This window comes from Lynx canadensis, chromosome B4 (genome assembly GCF_007474595.2).
Source record: "Lynx canadensis isolate LIC74 chromosome B4, mLynCan4.pri.v2, whole genome shotgun sequence".
Classification (NCBI taxonomy): domain Eukaryota; kingdom Metazoa; phylum Chordata; class Mammalia; order Carnivora; family Felidae; genus Lynx; species Lynx canadensis.
In genome coordinates this window covers 39,520,691-39,532,894 of record NC_044309.1, presented here as the reverse complement: position 1 = coordinate 39,532,894, position 12,204 = coordinate 39,520,691, and the positions used below count along the sequence as shown (strand labels likewise).

At 38.3% G+C, this 12,204-nt stretch overlaps 1 protein-coding gene across 1 annotated transcript in view; it reads left to right on the top strand.

Annotated features, from left to right (window-relative positions):
• AKAP3 (A-kinase anchoring protein 3) overlaps positions 1 to 12,204 on the top strand; it is a 50,069-nt gene that overhangs the window by 3,106 nt on the left and 34,759 nt on the right. Inside the window, exons 2-3 of the mRNA XM_032593899.1 lie at positions 2,598 to 2,702; positions 5,521 to 5,616. Coding sequence (XP_032449790.1) covers positions 5,521 to 5,616 — 96 coding nt within the window. The 5' untranslated portion in view covers positions 2,598 to 2,702. The remainder of the gene's footprint in view (positions 1 to 2,597; positions 2,703 to 5,520; positions 5,617 to 12,204) is intronic.

The window sequence follows — 12,204 nt, the reverse complement described above, 5'->3', positions numbered from 1 at the left end:
TACTTTCATTCTCTCTACTATTATTTCTGAAGCCTTGGCTAGACAATATGTAGCCATGTGGAGGAAGTGTCTGTACTTTATGGTGCAATAGAGGAAGAAACTAAGGGAAAATGAAAGTGGAGGAGATTCACAGAGAAGCTTAACACTGAATGGTATCACCAAGGGAAAAAGACACACACACACACACACACACACACACACACACACACACTTCTTATCCTTAAACAAAATCAATTGTAACTGATGTCAACAATAACCAAATTTATTGAGTGTGTACAATGCACCAGGCACTTAGAGGAAGGCAGCAAGACAGAAAAAGAGAATATATATAATTGAATATATTCCTTTTTAAAACTAGTTACGAAACTTGGTTGAATGAACTTTAAAACCTAATATGATATGTATCAGCCCTGCTTCATATATGTTGTCTGTAGTTTGGGCTTTTCTGTGACTTTAAGAACCTTGAGTAAACAGGAGCCTCTTGCTTATGATGGATACAGAAGAAAACAGTCTTGAGATAGAGTTGTGGTCTGGAGTACAGCAACCATAACCAAACCCCTGTGTTATGCCCTCTCTGGCTGGTATTCATGATTTGCACTCCTTCTCAATTAGTATTGAGGTAGCAATCACATTGGCACTTTTAAGAAAAATCCCTTCTATTGGCTGCAGGATCCCTCTATTGGCCATAGAAAAATTTCACAGCTTGCAGGATGCTAACCTGTATAATTTAAAGTACTATGTCCATTGTTTTTAACACTCCCTTTCTGAGCCTCAGTTTCCTAATCTGTAAAATGAGGTTGTTAGAATGGTTTCTAGGGTCCATTTGTCTATACATTGTATACAGTTATCTTTCTTTCCTCATCAAATTTAATAAATAATACAAAGCATTCGTTTTGTCTTTTACATCCTACCCTAACTCCAGGGTATTGTTCACCAACTTTAAGCATAAGAAATTTATGACACCATTCATTGGCTCCATTAAATTCTAGAGTTTCCTTCCCTCTTTTCCATCTTATTATGAAAAATATATACAGATTTAGAAGTCTGAATATTACCATCAAAAGATATTTAAGTACCATATATATTATTATATACATAGTACTATATATATAGTAATACTATACATATATATACACTATACATATATATATAGTACTGTGTATATAGTAATATAATGTACTTATTGTATATGTATACTATGCATATGTGTATACTATGTATATATGTATGCATATACATGTATATATGTATACTATGTATATAGTAATATATTTAGTACTATATATATAGTCTAAAGGTCTATGGATGCAGATAAACACGCAAGAAGACATAGAAAATACAATAAAAAATGGTAGTACATCTAGGTGGAAGTGTTTGCTGGATACATGTGACTAAAATATGTTCTTTCTGTTTGTGAAAGAAGTTCAAGAGCACTTTTGAAGTGCTGATTTATTTGTATTATTGGGATAGGAGAGTCTGTTAATAAACCACTATATATATATATATATATATATATATATATATATACACATATATATGTGTAAATATATATATATATATACATATATATGTGTAAATATATATATGAAGAGAGAGAGGAAGAGAGAGTTATTCTCAGATTCTCCTATTAAAGAAAGAACAGTTAAAAAAAAATAAAGAAAGAACAGTTGACACTATCTGGAATTAGAAATGGGCACTATTCATATATTCATTCTTACAGCAGACAATTATTAAGCACCAACTTTAATACACTAGTTATGAGGGATACCAAGATGAGTAAGAAAATGCATCTGCCCTTAGAAAGCCATCTAATAAAGGAGATGAACTATATGTGAGCAATTAAAAAACTAGATGGGATGTAAAGGTTGAAGCAAAATATGACGTAAACCTTGATGGAGGACCAATCACATTGAATTAGGTATTTAGGAAATATTTCATAGATGGGGTAAGCTTTGTCCTGAACTATCAAGCAAGGGTGGTATTTAGAGAGACATCACTAGGAGGTTGGGTGGATATTCCAGTATGAGAGTACAATGCCCTAATGTCTTAAAGTACAGTGCCCTAATGTCCTAATTTAAATGTCTTATAAGAGGTAGTGTAAGGAAGATCATTGATCTGGAAGTTATATCTAACTAACTATAAATCCCCTTTACAACATGAAGATGTATATTTCTCTTAAGTCCTCAAAAGAATATTTACAGAGTGTTTTGAGATCCATGAATTAATTCAGGGCACTTATTCTTCATTCTAGCTATTTATTTTTTGACTTACTAATCAAGCAAGTTTGAGATTAACCTAAAAACTTTTAGTTTCGTTATTGTTATTTAAGGCTATAAATCACTGATTTGGAAGTGGAGAATAATAATAGTCATTTCAGGAACTGTTGGCCAAAAGATAGAACCTTTTTTTGTCGTCTGGGAACCATCAGACTGCACCCAGAATAAGATCTGGACTTGAAATTTGAATGTCATTTTGTGCTCATGACTTGTGTGCTACATGTGAAAAATAATGTGTAAGTCAAAATCATTATTTGGTAATAAGGGCAATTGGGTTCATATGTAAAATTAGTCATTTTTATCTGTGTCTTTCCATTGCAGATCCCTTATATTTCATGGCAGGAGGGGTGGGTAAATTTAGAGATAGTGAAGACAACAAATTAATCAAGAGCTTTCCTCGTGTCTCAGAACCTGTCATCAGTAAGAGTAAGTGATCACATAATTTCCTTGCTTTTGCACTTAATTTTCACTCTTACTTTTTAATTGTGATATATAGCTTAAATAAGGAGATGCTGTTGAGTTTGTCATTTTCTATTAGAAGCAATTCATTAGGATGAAATACCAACTGGAGATTGAGAGGTAAGCTATTGACTCTCACTTGTTCTGTCAACAGTCCAGAGCAACCTGTTTCTAAGTCTTCTCATTATTTGTCCAAGTAATAGTAATATCCATTCCTTTATTCGTGGTAATGACTCAAGCATAAGGATATTAGCATATAATAGCTGCTGAGAGACCATACTAGGCTTAACTTCATAGACTTTAAAAACTCCCTTGTTAGGGTTAAAAGAAAACTATTAAAATGAGATACCAAAGAACTTTAGGAAATTGTAAAAATTTTTAACGAAAAGAATAAATATTTATCTCTCTGGAGCTGGCCAGTCTTTCTCAGAGAGAATCTCTCCAGATAAACCCAGGCCCAGGGATTCTCATTCTTATGCAGATGTATATTAGAATCATCCAGCGAGCTTTTACAAAATTCAGTGTCTAAGTTTCCCCACCCCAAAACCATTGAAATAAGATTTTTTGGGGGTTGCCTCGGTGGCTCAGTCAGTTGAGCGTCCGACTTTGGCTCAGGTCATTATCTCACGGTTTGTGGGTTCAAGCCCCTCATCAGGTTCTCTGATGTCAGTGCAGGGCCCGCTTTGGATCCTATGTCCCTCCTCTCTCTTTGCCCCTCCCCTGCTTGTGTTCTCTCTCTCAAAAATAAATAAACATTTTAAAAATGTTTCTTAAAAAAGGAAATAAGATTCTTTGGAAGGTAGTATCTGAGTCAGTATCTTTAAACAGCTCTCTGAGTGATTCTAAGGTCTAATCAGGGTGGAGAACCCATTGCTTACCCAAGGAATCTATTGTATTACAGTGTCAGGAAGAGTAAGAGAAACTGTGTCCCTAACTCAGGAATCTGAATTAGTGATTGGGGTATGAAAATACGTACAAATCCTTGTGGGAGCAAAAGACAAGTAGCTCTTAAAAGGTCTTCTGTTTTATTATTTATTTATTTATTTATTTGAGAGAGAGAGAGAGAGAGAGAGAGAGAGAGAATGAGCTGGGGAGGGGCGGTGGGGGGGGGGGAACAGAGGATCTGAAGCAGGCTCCAGGCTCTGAGCTATCAGCAGAGAGCCCGATGCAGAGCTCGAACTCCTGAACCACGAGATCATAACCTGAGCAGAAGTTGGACGCTTAACCAACTGAGCCACCCAGGGACCCCTATTTTCTTTTTAATAATTACCCATAATATTCTATATGACAAGAATAATAAATCCATTTATAAGTAAGTTTAAGTCATGTGTGTAATCTGTATTTTATTTGTGTTGGTTTAATTTTGAGGGAGGATGTCAACCCCCACCACTGCCCAAAGTCCTTTAAAACAAATATTTCCAATTAACCAGCTATTCAACCCCTAATAATGCTTATTTCAAGCAAATTTTTATAAAATGCAATTTCACTGTAAAAAAAATTAGGATGAGCTTTTGGACTTTACTGTAACAGTTTAAAACAACTTATAACAATTTTAAATACTTGCTTTGCTTTGTGCAAATCAAATATGAATCTGTATATCTGCTTAATAAAAATTTTTAGGCACATTAGAGAGGAAATATTGGCTTATTCTACCTTACTGAGAAGTATAGATGTAAGCAAACTTTGTAATGAAAGCAGGGAACTTCAGTATGGAAGCCTGGTAATGGAAATCTGGCATGGAAAAAGAGGTCAAAGAGAAGCTTCTCATACTTGTAGATTAGCAGTGGACAAATATTATGATAATTGGCCATATTTTTGAAGACTATCAAATAAGATGCAATGGTATGGAAAGTGGACAAGACTACGGCAAGGAATATAAGAATAGGGGCTATTACACTAAATTTTGAGGTGAGCCAAAAGCAAGTATAAGCAATTCTTTCATGACAAATGGCAACAAATGAAAGAAGACAGTGGTAGCAGCTAGATGGAGGCTTGTGGTGGGAGAAAACAACTAAAATGATTATCAGCTTTCTGGTTTGGAAGAGTAGCTAGACCGCAGTGCCATTATTGAGATTAGGGAGTAGAGCAAAGTATTGGGAGAGCTATAGTACAGTCAGTATCAGCAAGGGCATCTACGCAAAGGCCCATTGGATGGTGCATGTGGTATCTCTTTTCTCTTGGCCTCAAGAATATTGGCTGAACCATGGAGACTAAGAATTCCCCTAGGATCCTTGGCTACTTGGAGGAGGGATTGGTCTTAAGGAGGATCTATTAGACTTATTGTTAATGTAAGTTAAGCTAGTGCTCTAGAAATTAATGAAAATTAAGCATATATTACTTTAAAAATAAGCTGGTGGGCAAAAAAAAAAAAAAGTTGGTGGGACAACAACAGGCAGAAAGACACAAATTAATTCTATTTTGATCACATTGAGTTTTGAGTGTCTACTGCAAATCCAGGATGTGGAAGGGTTATCAAGCAAGAACACATAGAGCAGAACACATGGCTACATAGGTTCATTTATGAACAAATCTGTATTAAGCACGTCTACATATACCAAGCACCAGCTTCCGTACTAGAGACACATATATTTAAGAAATCTTCCTGCAGTTGACAGCTGAGGATGAAGAGATCCAGAGTTCAGTGGGTTGAAGTAGCTTTTGGGATAGGTCTCTCTATTGAAAGCATTGTTCCTGTTTTCCACACCTCAGCCATTTGCCTATTTCTCTTTATGTTCATGTAACCTGTCCCTTTGATGACCCTTTCTCATTTTTTTTCTACTTCCAGATGTCAGATAGGGTTGACTGGCTACAAAGCCAAAATGGAGTATGCAAAGTTGATGTTTATACTCCTGGAGACAGCCAAGCCCAAGACTGGAAAATGGTAAGGATCAACCACTTTTTATATACTAAATTAGGAATAAGTGGAGTACTATTAAGAGTAGCCTTACTCTCTCTACCACCACTACCCCACCTCTTATTTTCAACGGTGAAATTCTTGGGGAAAAATATGAATTCCTCTAGAACAAAAAGTTACCATCCATATTGTTTTGGGGGTAAATTCTATAATATGGTAATTTCATAGAAGAAATATAGTATAATTAATGCAAAACATATATTACAGGTGTAAAATTTTGTTAGTTTTTAAACAGAAAGGGATTGGATTTCAAACAGAAATGTCTCAAAAGTTCACAAACTATTTTCCAAAATGTAGAACACCTCAAAATTCTCAAAAGCATAAATTCTCATCTAAGTAACATTATCATTCTGCCTTCATCAGCCAACAAACATTTATTAAGTACTTAGTGTCAGGCACTATAAATCAGGGTTTAGTTAGAAGATGGAAACCATATCAAGTAATTTGATATTAAAAAATTTAGTGAGGGGTTCCTGGGTGCTCAGTTGGTTGAGCATCTGACTTCGGCTCAGGTTGTGATCTTGCTGTCAGCACAGAGCCTGCTTCAGATCCTCCATTTCTCTCTCTCTCTGCCCCTCACCTCCCAAAATAAATAAACATTAAATTTTTTTTTAATTTAATGAAAGGTAATTAACTAAGTTAACCACTAAAAGCTGTAAAAGAAAACTGTAAGAGTTCCAGAAGTAGCAAGTGTAGAGAGAAACCACTACCCCTAGGCTGCAAGAGAGTGAACAGGAAGAGACAAGAACTCACAGAAGCTCCTTCTCCTTCAACCAAGGCAGCTTCAGATTTCTTTGGACAGAGTGTGGCTGCCACAGGAGCACTAGCCTGCTGGTGCAGAATACATTTGCCAGAAGGTGCAAGTGGGCCAGAAGTTCAGTGTCTCTCCAGTGCCCTCTACTAACAAAGCCAGTTGCCAAAGAAAAAATGGTAAAAGGGGTCCAATTCCAGTGTCACAGAGCAAGGCAAAGGATGGTAGACTTGGAGTTGAGAGACAATGTGGATAACTGGCACAGACTCTGTGCTTAGTCCTAGGGTCAGAGATATAAAAACAGGTTAGACAGAATTCTTTTTCTTAATTTAAGGGTTTCATAATCTAATGGAATCACTATGGTGATTCTCATCCTTAGTATTAATATTTATCAAACACCTATTTGCATGTAATGTTGCATGACCCATCTATTTATTCAAAATCTATTTGGTCTATCTTATATAGCCTAAGAGAGAAAACACTAACAAATATGCACAAAACATTAAGACATATAGATAATGAATATCCAATTACTATAGAGTAAGTGCCAATCAAAACTGCTTCTATTAGATCTTTTCTTTACCTTTGCTCTTTCCTGTAGAAAAACAAAAGATACATCAATTTTAATACTAAATCAAATTAAAAAAAACAGTCACAATTTATCATTAAGGAAGGAACACTCTGCGGTATGCAACAATAAATAAATAAAAACAGTTTCTGCCCTCATAGACCTTGCCATTAATGTGGGGAAATAAAAACTATACATGTGAAATATAAATATAATATAAAAGTTCTAAATAACCAGTAGACCCTAATTAGATCTAAATAACCAGTAGACCCAAATTATCCATTTGCCAAATGGATTTTCTGGCAGTAATTGCTATAGGTTTTTAAAGAATAGATCCAAGTCGGAGGTTGTCAAGGAAAATTTCATAAAGTATGCTTAGCAAAGCTAGAGGTGAAGAAGAATAGAATGGGAGCTATATATGTTAACTTCAAACTAAAGTACTGGAGCAGAAGATGACTGAGGAAAGTTAAAACCCTTAACCCTTTTTATGTTCTCTTTCATGGATGTGAAAATTTTCCCTGTCCTTGATTAAGAAAGACTCAGAGGGGCGCCTGGGTGGCTTAGTTGGTTAAGCGGCCAACTTCGGCTCAGGTCATAATCTCGCACTCCGTGAGTTCGAGCCCCGCATCGGGCTCTGTGCTGACAGCTCAGAGCCTGGAGCCTGTTTCAGATTCTGTGTCTCCCTCTCTCTGACCCTCCCCCGTTCATGCTCTGTCTCTCTCTGTCTCAAAAATAAATAAACGTTAAAAAAAAAAAAAAAGAAAGAAAGACTCAGAAATGAGACACCTGGGTGTCTCAGTTGGTTAAGCATTTGACTTTGGCTTAGGTCATGATCTCACAGTTTGTGAGTTCAAGCCCTGCATTGGGCTTTGTGCTAACAGCTCAAAAGCCAGGAGCCTGTTTCGGATTCTGTGTCTCCCTCTCTTTTTGCCTTTCCCCTGCTCTCTCTCTCTCTCTCTCTCTCTTGCACGTGCTCTCTCTCTCTCAAATGTAAATAAATCTTTAAAAAAATTTTTTTAAAAGAAAGACTCAGAAATAATTTGGCCTCTACCTTCCCACCTGTTCATGATACTACTGTATAAGAAGAGAAAGAATTAAAGGTTGCAAGAGGGCAATGGGGTTTGGAAGATATAGATGTTTGATTGTAGACTTCATTGATAGAAAAAGTCATGTGATTAGTCTTTCAGTCAGTCATGATGGCCTCATCAACTTTTGCAAAGTTCTGGATAGAGTGGAATAATAGATATAAGGTGCACACTTTTTAGGTTTAAAAATGTAAATAGACAATAAAAACCTATAAACACAGCCAGCTAACAGTTCTTTATACTCTGTCATAAAGTTGTATGCTATGCTATAATTTTTTCAATGTTCTGTGAAAAGAATTGAAAAAGATAAGAGAAATAAACTCTACATCTGCATTATAAGACTTCCCTGTACATGTTACAGCCCAATTATGGAACATGTCTATTTGCAGATAGTGTGCCTATCTTCAAATAAGTAGGTAATATTGAAGGATAATTTTCAAAAGGTAAAATCAGGACTCCCAATCAGATATTAAAATGAACACATGTTAAAGATTTTATTTAACTCATTAATGAGGAAATTGGTGAGGTGTTACAACCAGTTCAAAGGAGAATAAAAAAAAGATGTATTATAGATCAGAAATATTGAAATGAATGGCAAAACTGGCCTCTTCCACAGTGCAGAAGGGAAATCAGCTGAACCTCCACTAGACAAAATTTATGTGTCCACAGACATGTAGAATTATTCTGCATTGTCGTTCAACTACCTACAGCTCACAGTTGTAAAATAGCTCCCATAGAATCAGAATCAGATTATGTGGAGGGCTGTAAACAATGCTTAGTTTATAAACTATAGACTATAGGGAATGCATCATTTTCTACTGGAAGACAAATTTTTTTACCTTAGTTGCCTACATTTTGATAAATCTCAAAATAAGGTAACTTTTGATCACAAAACAAGGCTAATTTCACCAGATTTGGTCTGATTATTTACATAGGTATAGCAACCAGATAGGACTTAAGTTTGCTTTACTGGAAGTTTTCATAAGGAATCTCAGGTTGGACTTTTAAAGGCCTCCATCATTTGATATCCTGAGACTAGGAAGTCGAGACTAACAAACTCTTCCTACCAGGTTTTACCTGTAGTTCCTAGAAGAACTCTCCTGTACACAGCTGGATTTCTGTGAAACCATTGTTCATAAAAATAGTTAAGTGATACTAATAAAAATGTTTAGGCCAAGTACTTTCCATTTTTTTCTATCACACACACACACACACACACACACACACACAAAATGTGGGGAGGGGTAGGTATATAATTGTGAACTGTTACACACAAGCTAAAGTGCAGACTAGCCAAACTCATGAACACACATAAGACAACTTTCACAGCCATTTACATCCCTCACATGACCAAGTGGCAGAAGTAGACACATTAACAGACCCAAAGATATAGCCTCTCTATCATAATAAAAAATAAGAAACAAAAGCGTACAAACTATTTTTAGCCATCAATGTTTCAGTATTCTATCTTAGAAATGAGCAAGGTAGGGGGGGATCGTCGGAAGATGGCGGCATAGGAGGACGCTGGGCTCACCGCACGTCCTGCTGATCACTTAGATTCCACCTTCACCTGCCTGAATAACCCAGAAACCCGCCAGAGGATTAGCAGGAAGGAGTCTCCAGAGCCAAGCGCAGACGAGAGGCCCATGGAAGAGGGTAGGAAGGGCGGCGAGGCAGTGCACTCTCCACGGACTGGCGGGAGGGAGCCAGGGCAGAGGGGCAGCCTGCCGGCCAAGCAGAGCCCCCGAGTCTGGCTTGCAAAAGCGGAGGGGCCGGACGGAGTGTGTTCCGACAGCAAGCGGGACTTAGCATCTGGGAGGTCATAAGTTAACAGCTCTGCTCGGAAAGTGGGAAGGCTGGAGGACAAAGGGAGGGAGAGTTGCTGAGCCCCGGGACGGGACGACAGAGCTCAGTTTGGCGGGGAACAAAGGCGCTCAGTTTGGCGGGGAACAAAGGAGCTCGCCAGCGCCATCTCCCTTGCCCATCCCCCAGCCAAAATCCCAAAGGGAACCAGTTCCTGCCAGGGAACTTGCTCGCTCGGCGCAAACACCCAATGCTGTGCTTCTGTGGAGCCACCCCTCCGGCAGCGGGTCTGACTCCCTCCCGCTGCCACAGGGCCCCTCCTGAAGTGGATCACCTAAGGAGAAGCGAGCTAAGCCTGCCCCTCCTGCCCCCGTGCACCTTGCCTACCCACCCCAGCTAATACGCCAGATCCCCAGCACCACAAGCCTGGCAGTGTGCAAGTAGCCCACAGGGGCCATGCCACCCCACAGTGAATCCTGCCCCTAGGAGAGGGGAAGAGAAGGCACACACCAGTCTGACTGTGGCCCCATCGGTGGGCTGGGGGCAGACATCAGGTCTGACTGCAGCCCCGCCCACCAACTCCAGTTATACACCACAGCACAGGGAAAGTGCCCTGCAGGTCCGCACCACTCCAGGGACTATCCAAAATGACCAAACGGAAGAATTCCCCTCAAAAGAATCTCCAGGAAATAACAACAGCTAATGAACTGATCAAAAAGGATTTAAATAATATAACAGAAAGTGAATTTAGAATAATAGTCATAAAATTAATCACTGGGCTTGAAAACAGTATAGAGGACAGCAGAAAATCTCTTGCTACAGAGATCAAGGGACTAAGGAACAGTCAAGAAGAGCTGAAAAACGCTTTAAACGACATGCAAAATAAAATGGAAACGACCATGGCTCAGATTGAAGAGGCAGAGGAGAGAATAGGTGAACTAGAAGATAAAATTATGGAAAAAGAGGAAGCTGAGAAAAAGAGAGATAAAAAAAATCCAGGAGTATGAGGGGAAAATTAGAGAACTAAGTGATACACTAAAAAGAAATAATATACGCATAATTGGTATCCCAGAGGAGGAAGAGAGAAGGAAAGGTGCTGAAGGTGTACTTGAAGAAATAATAGCTGAGAACTTCCCTGAACTGGGGAAGGAAAAAGGCATTGAAATCCAAGAGGCACAGAGAACTCCCTTCAGACGTAACTTGAATCGATCTTCTGCACAACATATCATAGTGAAACTGGCAAAATACAAGGATAAAGAGAAAATTCTGAAAGCAGCAAGGGATAAACGTGCCCTCACATATAAAGGGAGACCTATAAGACTCGTGACTGATCTCTCTTTTGAAACTTGGCAGGCCAGAAAGGCATGGCAGGAGACCTTCAATGTGATGAACAGGAAAAATATGCAGCCGAGAATCCTTTATCCAGCAAGTCTGTCATTTAGAATAGAAGGAGAGATAAAGGTCTCCCAAACAAACAAAAACTGAAGGAATTCATCACCACTAAACCAGCCCTACAAGAGATCCTAAGGGGAATCCTGTGAGACAAAGTACCAGAGACATCGCTACAAGCATGAAACCTACAGACATCACAATGACTCTAAACCCGTATCTTTCTATAATAACACTGAATGTAAATGGACTAAATGCACCAACCAAAAGACATAGGGTATCAGAATGGATAAAAAAACAAGACCCATCTATTTGCTGTCTACAAGAGACTCATTTTAGACCTGAGGACACCTTTAGATTGAGAGTGAGGGGATGGAGAACTATTTATCATGCTACTGGAAGCCAAAAGAAAGCTGGAGTAGCCATACTTATATCAGACGAACTAGACTTTAAATTAAAGGCTGTAACAAGAGATGAAGAAGGGCATTATATAATAATTACAGGGTCTATCCATCAGGGAGAGCTAACAGTTATAAATGTCTATGCGCCGAATACGGGAGCCCCCAAATATATAAAACAATTACTCATAAACAGAAGCACCCTTATTGATAAGAATGTGGTAATTGCAGGGGACTTTAACATTCCACTTACAGAAATGGATAGATCATCTAGACACACGGTCAATAAAGAAACAAGGGCCCTGAATGAGACATTGGATCAGATGGACTTGACAGATATATTTAGAACTCTGCATCCCAAAGCAACAGAATATACTTTCTTCTCGAGTGCACATGGAACATTCTCCAAGATAGATCATATACTGGGTCACAAAACAGCCCTTCATAAGTATACAAGAATTGAAATTATACCATGCATACTTTCAGACCACAATGCTATGAAGCTTGAAATCAACCACAGGAAAAAGTCTGGAAAACCTCCCAAAGCATGGAGGTTAAAGA